The sequence below is a fragment of the Tursiops truncatus genome, chromosome 6 (assembly GCF_011762595.2).
Source record: "Tursiops truncatus isolate mTurTru1 chromosome 6, mTurTru1.mat.Y, whole genome shotgun sequence".
Lineage (NCBI taxonomy): Eukaryota > Metazoa > Chordata > Mammalia > Artiodactyla > Delphinidae > Tursiops > Tursiops truncatus.
The window spans coordinates 59,744,903-59,757,072 of NC_047039.1; the positions used below are offsets into that span (position 1 = coordinate 59,744,903).

General features: G+C 40.3%; 1 protein-coding gene across 2 annotated transcripts in view; it reads left to right on the forward strand.

The window, feature by feature from the left end:
* Window positions 1-12,170, forward strand: part of ERMP1 (endoplasmic reticulum metallopeptidase 1) — a 52,388-nt gene that overhangs the window by 17,264 nt on the left and 22,954 nt on the right. For both annotated transcript variants that reach the window (XR_012332504.1, XM_019934817.3), the window contains exons 5-10: window positions 511-657; window positions 1,321-1,413; window positions 3,835-4,047; window positions 4,895-5,115; window positions 8,098-8,272; window positions 8,678-8,868. Coding sequence is in view for 1 of the 2 variants with exons in the window: in XM_019934817.3 (XP_019790376.1) it covers window positions 511-657; window positions 1,321-1,413; window positions 3,835-4,047; window positions 4,895-5,115; window positions 8,098-8,272; window positions 8,678-8,868 (1,040 nt within the window). In the remaining variant the exon portion in view is untranslated. The remainder of the gene's footprint in view (window positions 1-510; window positions 658-1,320; window positions 1,414-3,834; window positions 4,048-4,894; window positions 5,116-8,097; window positions 8,273-8,677; window positions 8,869-12,170) is intronic.

The following is a 12,170-nucleotide window of genomic DNA, read 5'->3' on the forward strand; positions in this document are numbered from 1 at the left end:
GATAGTTATCTTAGTGGTTTTTCATTTTTAAACTTAAAGTTTTTATAGTGCTGTTATTTTTTTTTTTTTTTTTTTTGCGGTATGCGGGCCTCTTACTGTTGTGGCGTCTCCCATTGCGGAGCACAGGCTCCGGACGCACGGGCTCAGCGGCCATGGCTCACGGGCCAGCCGCTCCATGGCATGTGGGATCTTCCCAGACCGGGGCCCGAATCTGTGTCCCCTGCATCGGCAGGCAGACTCTCAACCACTGCGCCACCAGGGAAGCCCTAGTGCTGTTATTTTATAATTAAAAGCAATTTTGTTTTCTTAAAGGTTATTTTTCATTCTAAAAAGTCATACACATTTATCAAAGAAATGTTGGAAAATACAGAAAACAGGATTAAAAAAAACAAACTCTTGACCTATCTCCCCAAATCACCACAGTAACTATTTCAGGTGTGTTTAAAAAATTACTATATTAAAAATATTTACCAGATTAACCTTGTATTATGTTGTCATGTTTCATTTCAGGTCCTGAAAATCCTTGGTTGGTCCAAGCTTATGTTTCAGCAGCTAAACACCCTTTTGCTTCCGTGGTGGCTCAGGAGGTTTTCCAGAGTGGAATCATTCCTTCAGATACTGACTTTCGTATCTACAGGGATTTTGGGAACATTCCAGGTATTCTGTCAGTCGTTACGGGCTTTTTTGTGACAGTGATTAATCAAAAACAAGTTTTACATTTTGGAAGTTTGTGAGTGAGCAGCATTTTCTGAGAGCAAATTCTCTATGTGAAAACTGCATATTTTGACTTACTGAAAGAGAGACCCTGATAGTTTCTTTTTCTTTTAAACTCCAGTCTAAGTTAAATGCTTCCCTTTTCTAGAACATGTCATCTTGACCCACAGTGTGACAGAACAGGGGAGAACTGGTTAGCACTTCATTCCCAAAAGATGGTAATAGATCCTTCAGGGGTCTTTTTCATTGTTATCTTGCTGTGCCAACTGCCCTGGGGGCTTGTACAGCTTATTTGAAGTTAAAATTTGGCTCTGGCCTGGTAAGGATGTCGATGGCAAAGTTTTGATGACCTCCCGTGCTCAATATTCCTACCCCTTGCTGTGTGAATTGTAATGCCCCAGTCATAATGTATTGAATTATGTACCATAACTATTGGTTCTGTGAGAATTTGGAAGAGAATTTACATCATGCATTCATGAATGTGACAAAGCAATCATGTCACTGCTTTGATGTTTTGTCTTTCAGGAATTTAATACATTAAACAAATGGGCCTAAAGTAAGGTTGATCTTTAAAATGACTTTTTTTTTTTTTTCTGTATGTCTTAGGAATAGACTTAGCTTTTATTGAGAATGGATACATTTATCACACCAAGTATGACACAGCGGACAGAATTCTAACAGATTCCATTCAGCGAGCAGGTTGGTATTCTAATTTAGACTTTTTTTTTTGCAGTACACGGGCCTCTCACTGTTGTGGCTTCTCCCGTTGCGGAGCACAGGCTCCGGACGCGCAGGCTCAGTGGCCATGGTTCACGGGCCTAGCCGCTCTGCGGCATATGGGATCTTCCCGAACTGGGGCACGAACCCGCGTCCCCTGCATCGGCAGGCGGACTCTCAACCACTGCGCCACCAGGGAAGCGCCTAATTTAGACTTTTGATATTAAGATGGAATACAATGGATGACCTGTAAGCCTATAAATATTCTGTGTCCTGTGCATTAGGGAGGCAGTGTATGGTGTAAATGAGGTGGGGCTTTGGAGTTAGATGAGGCTTTGAATTTTAGCCTTGAAATCTAGTTTAGCAGTTAAGAACATAAGACTATTCATTATGAGGAATTTGAAAGGGTGGTGACCCAGGGTTATGGTCGGATTGCTGAGTGATGAGCCTGTAGCCAAAATGGAAGCTATACATTGGAGGTGGCACAAGCACATCTTTGGGCAACTTGCCGAGGTCTGGAAAAGTTACATTGATCCAAGGTTGAGTGGTGAGGGCCAGTGAGTGGGTTATAGGACAGGTGTCAGGACAAGGGGCAAGGGAGTTAAAGTGTTTTCCAGAGAGATCCATAGTAGTCAGGGGAGGTGAGTCTGTTGCTGAGCCTTAAAAAGAGTTGGTGGGATTTGGCACAGTGGAAAAGAGAGGATGTCCCAAGTAAGAGCACAGCACGAGTAGGGTGTGTTTGTGTATGAGGGGCTGTTGGTGAGTAGATTGTCAGAGAATGGAGGTTGCATTTTCAGAAATAGAGGGAAATGAGGCATAAGTGTATAGGGTAGAGAAAATTGTAGAAAGCTTTAAAAATCAGCAAGAAGACACTGTAGGAATAAGGACTCATTAAAGGCCTGAGTACACGAATGAATGATGGTTTAAAATGCTGTCAGTCTGGTGATGCAGTGTGGAGTGGATGGTGGAGACGGGGAGAGAGCCAAGAGTCAGGGCTGTTCCAACAGTAATTTTCGTGTGGAATAGTAAGGGACCTAGACTGGGTGTTGACCAAAGATAGAAATGAAAGCAAGGGGATAGAAAATTAGGTATATTTTGAATGTAAATTCAACAGAACTTGACAGATTAGATAAAAGGGGCAGCAAGGGGCAGCCTCAGGCCTAGCTGGCTGTGGGAGAGATGATGCAATTGACCATTATGGGAACACGGGAAGGAGGCCCCCATCCAGAGCAGTCATGAAGAGGGGAAGGAGACTGAAGTCTGTCAGATGTAAGACGGAGGGTGTCTGAACTGACCAGATGAAAATATAGATACACTGTTAGAGCTCATGACAGAACTGGATTTCTGGGTTTGGAAATTAAAGGCATAGAGAAAACCACTGAAGTATGGAGAATGGAAATGGTTTTTGGAAGAGGGAAGCAAAGGTAGAGGACTAAACTTGAGCTTTGGGGAAGACACATTCTAAGGTGTGACAGAGGAGCCAATGAAAGAAATCCCGCAGTAAGACAGAGGTGGTGTCTTCAGTGGAAAGAGAAAGTCAATGGGATGAGCAGCAGGAAGGAATGCCATTCATGTCTCCTTGTAATTCTTCATTATTAAGTTCAAACTCGTTTAGTCATTGATTGATATAACAGATATTTGTGACGGCATCTGATGTGCCAGATTCTCCCTGATAATGGCTCTCCCAGCTCTCCAGTTTCATTGTTGAATACTCTCTCTACTCATTCCGGACTTTTTTTCCACCCTGTATTTGGAACTTGCCCTCCTCAGAGCCTTCATCTACACAGATGAACAGTCTCAGCCTGGACAGTCTCTCCCCCGATGTAGCTCCTGTCCATCCTTTAGCTGTAAATTTCACTTCCTCGAGTGCTTCCCTGACTTCTCAAACTCCATTAGTCTCCCGTGATATGTTTTTAGGGGACTCTCTCCTTCTTATTTCTTTTTTTAATTGGGATATCATTGAAATTCCTTATTAATTCTTAACACACGTGTAATAACTTGTTTGGTGTTTGTGAGCTTCATGAGTTTCTTGGTTCCCCACTGAATTTTTGGTATCTAGAGCGGTGTCTGCTACATTAAGTATATATTAAATGAAGAAGGACTAAGAAACAGCCACTGGATTTGTCAACAGCGAGGGTAGAACTGATCAGGGAGTAGCTGTAATAAATAGAAGAGAAAGGATGAAGACCAGGTCACTGAGCTTTGAAGTGGAGAGGAAACAAGAGTAGGGGGCATGGACCTTATCTGAGATATTTAGAAGAAAAGTGGGGGAGAGCAGTAGGATGGTAGAAAGCTATTTCTGTTCACAGTCTTTCTAGGTATTTCTTTACTCTAACAGTGGATGGTTTATTCAACTTTGTTACCTTTCTTTTCTTTCTTTTTTTTTTTTTTTTTTACTAATAGGTGACAATATTTTAGCAGTTCTTAAATATCTAGCTACATCTGATATGTTGGCTTCTTCTTCTAAGTATCAACATGGAAACATGGTCTTCTTTGATGTGCTTGGCCTGTTTGTCATTGCCTACCCCTCTCGTGTTGGCTTGATAATTAACTACATGGTGGTAATGGCTGTTGTTTTATACCTGGGAAAGAAATTATTGCAGCCCCAAAATAAGAGTAAGTATTTTCCTTTAAAACTACTGTACTGGCACGGGTATGGAATTTGCCTGAAGTTTTTTAGTCACTTTGCTTATATCTTTCCAAGAAGTTAAAAATCTTAAGAAAAATAACATTTGATTTATACTGTTGTAAGAAATTTGTAAATGAATATCAGGTTGATATGCTCATTATACTTTTAGTCATGGTGAAGCAGGCAATTTTTACGTACTTATGCACTTCATAGAAGTACCACAAAAGCTTGTGGAAAATGGTTTGTAAAGATTGACTTTTAGTGAAGAGTCCCATTAAAAAGTCTTGTCCACACTACAGACCAATAGCACACTGTTCTGGAATATAAATGAGCGTCTTCTGGTTAAATTGGTCTCCTTCTACTATGTTTTGTACTCTAAGTTGGTGTGTGCTGTTATCAGATAAAATATTTAGCAGCAATTTAAATACTCATTTATCACTGGTTATTTTCTCATGCTACTTCTATTCCTGTGTTAGCTTCTTTTAGTAAGAAGCTTCCATTTCTGCTGTTATTTCAATACACAAAGCATCCCAAAGGTGATGAAGATTAAGACGACCCACTTTTCTAGCCAGGAATATATCTGAACTACTCCTGAAGACTTATCTCTTTGAGTCTTTTGTATGCACGGACTCTGAGTAGATGTCAATACTTGAATCTTATTCACTGATACTTTCCCTGTGTAGTGTTTAACAAACCTTACCCCTAGGAAATTTCAGTATTTTCAATTACAATGGTGAATTTTATTTTAATGTTTGCTCCTTTAATTCTACTAACTGGTTATGAAATTGATTTGATAAAGACGGTGATCTCTACTTTTTGTTTTCTCTCAATTAGCTGCTACCTACACAAAGGACTTCTTCTGTGGACTTGGCATCACTCTGATAAGCTGGTTTACTAGCCTGGTTACAGTTCTCATTATAGCAGTGTTCGTCTCTCTTATTGGACAGTCTCTCTCATGGTATAACCACTTCTACGTCTCCGTTTGTCTGTATGGAACTGCAGCTGTTGCCAAAATAATATTCATACATACCCTCGCAAAAAGATTTCATTATGTGGTAAGTGTTGGGCATATTTATTGATTTCTTTTTGCTGCCTTCTAGGATTGAAGACAAACTCAGGTGGGTGTTCCTTGTGATTGGCCTTTTGAGCTATCACAGATTGTTTGGCATGGCTATAGATAATTGACTCCCAGATCTGTGTTGACTTTCTGGAAGGCTTCTCATTCTGCAGGTAGCAGACTTCAAATGAGGTTATAAAGCTGCAAACAGTTTGGGGTGTTGGTGACAGCAAGGTGTGTTAGCATAGCCTTTTGCCTCTCCTGAGTCTGCGGTTTTTGTAACCATGCTCTTTAATCTACCAGCCTTCCTTGGGATCACCCAATTATTTATATTTGAATAGCTCTGTTTTCCACTGGACTGTAAGCTCCTTGAGGGCATGGATTGTTTTGTTCATTGTCCCCTGTGCTTAGGCAGTGTCTGAAACAGCACTAACACACAGTAAGTGTTTGCTGTGTGAATGAACGTTGCGCTTAAAACTGCGCTTAAAGTTTTCAGTTTCCTTCACTTTTTTTTTTTTAACTTTTATGTTGTTGATGCAGATTCTGTCAGCATGCCTCTGTGGTCTGGGGGTTATACTGACATATTGCTAAGGAGAATAAGGGGAGGTACATAGGGTTCCAAAATGATTTATGCTGACTTAGAGAATATAGCCATATTGTTGTGGTTTCAACTGTATACCATTGTATTTTGTTTGGTAAAAACAAAATTAGGTATTAGGGTTATGAGATAATAGGACTAAAAATAAATTACAGTGAGAGAGCAAGCAGTGGTTTCTGATTTTCTAAGAGAGTTAAAGGGAAAATCTTTCTTAGTTCCGTCATTTTCAAGACGGCCAGTGTACACCTGTTTTTTCAGTTTGTACTCTTGGGGATTAGAATGGAGACATGGAAGACTATAATACAGCATCCTTTCACAAGGATGTCTTTGGTACCTGAACCTTGGTCTCAGTTTCAGTTCATGTTGGGATATGATCTGAGGAGCCCTTCTGTGTTTCGGGCACTATTGAAGAAAGGTTCTTTGAGGTTAGCCATCTGTTTATGGTTGAGCCAATGCTTGTATCTTAGTGGCTTCTGTCTCCAAAAGAATGATACCATGGGGCTCAATTTCACATGCTTATTCTTAGTGCAATGGTATGTAATCAGTCAGAGCGTGGCTGACTGTCATTGATACGGCATTGGGGTGCAGTAGAGGGTAAGACAGAAATGCTTAGTAAAGTTCTACTTTGACTGATTTCAGTTGTCTGATTACAAAACTTCGGGCTGAAGGCACAATGTAAAGAATAGTGTGTTTTATTTTCATTTCACAAATGGTCTTTGAGTATCTAGTGGGCTTCCATGCTAAGGTCTGGTACAGAGATTCAGGACATAGTCTTTTTCTTTGAGGAGCTCACAGTTTCATTTGGGGATGAAATGATGGAGAAACCACAGGGGTTTCAGTACATTGGGACGAAGTGAAGTAGAGTGATATATTAACAGTGCTGTAGGAATATAGGGCCAGGAGAGATGAATTCTGTTTGTGGAAGTCAGGAAGGCTTCATGAAAGAGGTGGTGACATTTGAACTGGGTTTCTGAAGCCTGAGTAGAAGTGTGCCAGATAGAGAACAGGTTGATGGGCAAAGGTGGGAATGTACAAGATGCATTTGGCTCACAGTCAGTAAAAAGTTCAGTGTGGTGAAGATGAGGTTGATAGGATAATAACTGAGAAAGCAGGCCAGGGTGAAGTTGGAGCATGACCCTAAAAACCAGTGGGGCCACAATTTAAAATTTCTAAGCAGGATATTGAGCGTGAGAATTTGTAATTTAGTAGGAACACACTGGTAACAGTGTACAGAATGGATTGGAAGGGGTAGAGGGATAATAGAGACGGGGAGAGGGGAACTAGATTTGAGGGATGTTTGGACTTGGGTACAATGTGGGAACAATGTAAAACATTTTCAGTTATTACAGTCTTTGTTGTTGAGATCTTTGTTTTTAAATATCTGAGTGGAATTTGGCTTCAAATTGAATCCTAAGGATTATTTTATTCTTTTTAAAGACCATGACTCTTGATTAACAGTGTTGAACATCTAATTATTTAACGATGATAGCCTGTCTTTCATTGTCCAAAGGAGGTTTGTCAAGTGAACTTTAACTTGTTTTGAAAACATGTGACAAACTCTTTTGAGCTCTTGAATTAGGGACCCTTATAACAAACATGCCCTGGACTATACAGAAATGAGAAGGCAGAGGAGAGAGAAAAGCTTAAATATATCTATTTCCGTTTTGGTATTTCTGCACTAAAATTATAACTTTCATGTTTACATTAATAGAATCGCTGGTGCAGACGTTAAAATGTATTAAGTTCATATGGCAACTTTCTTCTGAAGAACTCAAGGTGCTGCACAGGAATCCTCAGACTTCAGAGCTCAAAAAATGTAGATCAAATTTTATAACGTGAAACCACCAGGAATCCAGGATGGGGGCAAAGTTGTGCTACAAGACCAGTTGGAGATAGAAAAGACTCAGGAATCAAGCAAAAACCCCCCATGGCTGTGTGCTCTAAAGGTCCTGCAGTTCTCAAGCTGTGCTGTTGGTGGCGCTGCAGCCGCCTTCACATAGGTCATTTCTCCAGTTTGCTTGACATTCCTTGTAAGTTGCATGAATAAAAGAGCTTACAGAGGTGAATGTTTTTAGGAGAGTCCTTTCTTCTATTTTAGAACATTTCCAAAGGTCTTTCAGCCCGGTGGAGGGAGAGCACAGATTATATACAAGTAATGATGTTTTTACCCCCATCTTGTTAAATTCCCCTTTCCTGTGCAGTAATTTGAATTTATTACTTTATGATAGGAGGTAGCTTTGTCAGTGTTTACTTTAAAGTTTAAAGGATAGACCCTGCTCCAAACAAAATATAGCTTTTTGGAGCAGTGGAAGTTACACTACAATAGAAGATCTTTATGAATGGCCCATGAATGAGACGACCTGTATATTTTCTTTCTTTCAGAATGCCAGTGACCAGTATCTGGGAGAAGTATTTTTTGACGTCTCTCTGTTTGTGCACTGTGGGTTCCTTACAGCTCTCACTTACCAAGGGCTCTGCTCGGCATTTATTAGCGCTGTCTGGGTGGCATTCCCGTTGCTCACAAAGCTTTGCGTGCACAAGGACTTTAAGCGGCATGGTAGGGTATTTTTGGTTGTGATACAAATGGGAAATACCTTAAAATACATAAGATAAGGCTTCCAGGAACTATTTCCATATTTGATCCTTTTGGGTAGGCTTTCTAAATTGTTGCTGTTTGTTTTTTTTTTAACTTTCAGATCACACAGATTTTTATCTTACACCTTATACATACCCCATCATTCTCACGTAAATGAGCACATGCTAATATATTACATACTTTGTTTTCTTATTTGTATTCTACCCTAAGTCAAAGTATTTTATCTCACTAAGATAACATGTACCAAAAGGGCAAGAGTCAGAGCTAACCTAATTTCTGTTAGGTGCGTAGGTATACCAGGACTATGAAAAGCTGTTATCTCACTGGAGAATTTCAGAGATGTGTTTTCTTTCTCTTTTTCTGTAGGTGCCGGAGGAAAATTTATTGCCTTTTACCTTTTGGGGATGTTTATTCCTTATCTTTATGCATTGTACCTCATCTGGGCCGTATTTGAGATGTTTACCCCTATCCTTGGGAGGAGTGGTTCGGAAATTCCACCTGATGTCGTGCTGGCTTCTATTTTGGCTGGTTGTACAATGATTCTCTCATCCTATTTTGTAAGGAAAAAAAATTTTTTTTTAATTTCCTTCTTCATTTTATATATAAATACATGATGAGTTTTGCCATGCTAGATCCTGTGAAATAGTGTTGATTCTACTATTAAGCAAAAGAAATGGTGAATGACTCTGCATATTGTGGGTTCGGTATGGGCATAAAATGTAGAAGGGGGGGCGGTTGTTGTTATTTTTGCTTCCTCATCCTCCCAAATCCTCTGATTACACTTCTTTTCAAATAGCTTTCAAACTACCTGAATTTGAATGTGTGGAACGAATACCAAGTGAGAAGTGGTAGAGATTGCTTGGTGGTGAATTTTTAGAGTGTTTTGAACTTACTAATTAGAGGCAAATGTTAATAAATACATGGTAGTTTCATTGGTGCTGTTAGAGCTAGTGAAGGAAGACTAATTCTCATGAGGAGTTTTCCCTTGTCGTTCACCTGCCTTGGTGCTGGCACAGCCAAGGTCACTGATCGAGTCTGTGTCCTTGAGTGACATACACTTACAACACCCAAACACGCCTTCCTTTACCAAGTAATGAATACATGTTACAGGCCTTGTCATTTAACTGTATCAGTGTTCTGCCCTCACAGGGCGAGTCCTACCTGTGCCATCCCTGCTTCTCCTCCCTGGGACTCTCCGGAGGGAAGAAAAGACATGATGTAGAGTTGACAACCAGACTGCCCTCTGTTAGAGCAAGCTCCAGGCAGAGTGCTGCCCTTGGCGTGGTGTCGACACTCTCCAGGACTCAGGCCTGGCTGCTCTGTTCTGTGGCTCTTTTCATTGCAGTCCCTAAGAGTAAGAAGTATTTATTGAATACCTGTAGGTACACTCTGAGATTTGAGGCTAGGGTACCAAATAGAAAAAGTAGCTATGACTATTATAGCTCTTTCCTTCATGGAGAGAATAGTGAGCTTTTTCACACTGATATAGTAAAGGGCATCTCATGTGGGGACTAGGGTCTAGGGACAGCAGATACAAGTACCATGTGCGTCGTCAGTGCTGTCCATGCAAGTCCCTTAAATGGCAAATAAACAGCTGCATGTGTGACTGCGTATACAGCCCTGTAGAGTAATTCTTATGCACGCTATTGTTTGAGATCAGCTGTACTAGTTCTGAAAGAAATCTGAGCATTGCAGCCATCTTACTTTTAATATTATGATTTAGTCCTTACTGGTATTTGCAGGGATAGATGGAAAATTCTAAAATGTTCTTTGTTGCCTTCAGGGTTTACTTCTTTTGGTTTTAATATTAAGGCTTTAAATCCTCTGTATATCTTAATAGATGGTTTGCTGTTGTGAGGACTAAAGGAGATGTAGTTTCATCACATGTAGATTAGGTTGTAATCTAGAGTCAGCTGAGTTATGAACTGGACCCCCCCCCCCCCCGCCCCTGCAGTGTATTTAAATCACAGTCAATGAATGAAAGCTACTGATGCTCATAAAAGATGATCAGAATGTGGGGCATTTCAGTTCTGTTCCATAGGGAAGGGGACAAAATGAACCCTGAAAATTTCACTGTGGAAACTGAAAATGACCCCAAAAGCATGGAAATCTTGGAAACCATAAGCAAGCAGATTAAAGTTTATTATCTTCTAAATTACTTTTGGAGAGTGGCTCTTGGAATACTTTAATGTTCATTATAATGTGAAATAACTCTGCTGCCCTTTGATGCTGTGGGTTATCATTCTCTTCGCTATTTTCTTACTTATGTGTAGCTGTGTTACAGATAGTGGCTTTTTACTAGAGTGAGACTTTTCTCCTTGGGTAATGGAGAATTGAACCACAATGCACACTTCAGAGAGCCTGTCTTTTAGTCCTTGGGGATTTATTAAATATATTTGCTAGGAAGCAATTAAATTGCTGTCAAATGATCGGTTAACAGGTTTCCTGGGGTTCCCCTGTGCTGGGGCCATCATGGTTGTACTGATTAAATGAGACTGCTGGTAGGAGCGGGATCAGGAGGAGATTCTCAGAGAGAAACAGAGAAAGAGCCAGCGCACACGGGACACTTCATAGTCCCTTTTCATGCTTCTCTTCATTTTATTTCACACCCATTTCGGAACCTAGAGTGGTATCAGATGTAACATTTAAGACAAAAGACAGTAAAATGTGATACAGTGGGATCCAAACACACTGTCACTAGGCCGTTCTCTTCTTCCTTCTCTCCCACTCTCTGATCACCTTCTCATTTATCACCATTACCAAAGCTCTTCCAGAAGGTGGGTGGAAGAGGCAGAAGATGAGCCTCATGACCTGGAGAAGAGAAAAATATGGATGTGGAAACTGTAGCTTAACCTGAAGTTGTAGGACAACTTTGGGTAGCAACAGGGTTGAGAATGGCAGGAACCACAGCATTATGACAGGGAGGTTTTATTTGGACCCAAACGACTCTGTATACCTAAACTTAACCAGTCTCCCAGTGGAGGCGAAACTTATTACTTGGCAGGATATTTGACCCTGTTCTAAGGAGCCACATTTTAAATATTGTGACTGTCAGGAGAAAGAGGGACGGACAGGGTAACAAATTGTGTTTTGCTGACTCACTGCCATAAATCCTTGGGTACTCTCTTATTTCTGTCCTTCAGTGTAAAAACATTAAGATCTTCGACTTAAGACCAGTACTGTTTTGCTGGAGATTACCCTGGCGGGCATATCATTACACTGTAGATATAAAATCTCTTAGTTTCATATAGTAGAGTATATGGTAGGTTATGAATATCTGCTTAATTTTTCATTTTCATCTCAGTAAAAATATTTTCACATTTATGTTCTTCACTTTTCTACTTATTGACCCTGGAGGGTGGGCAATAAGGGGGAGAAGGCAAAAGGGGGAGCAGGGACTAGGTCATTGTTTCTCAAAGTGGCTCCTTCAGAACCCCTAAGGGATCTGTGGACATATTCTATAATCATGTGTCCCCTGCAATTTTTAATTCAGTGACTTTACTACAATTAAAAAATATAAACATATTTAGGACTTCCTGGATGCCCATCTTGAGACAGAGCCACTTGCTTTTCCTGCCCAAGTTCAGGTTTGTTATTTTGATTGTGTTGGCCTTGGTTAACTCTGCAGTGACAAGGGCAGAATTACCTTTTTTCCCCTGGTTTCAATTTTCATAGTTTTTTTGGTTTTTTTCCAAGTGAACTATAAGTTGATTTACAATATTGTGTGAGTCTCAGGTGCAGAATTACTTTTATTGCAGTTTTTCCTTATGTGCAGGTCCACAGGCAGAGTCTTGTAGGTGTATCTAAAAGATGAATCCAGCACATAGGCACATTATGAAAGCATTATTAGAACTTGAGT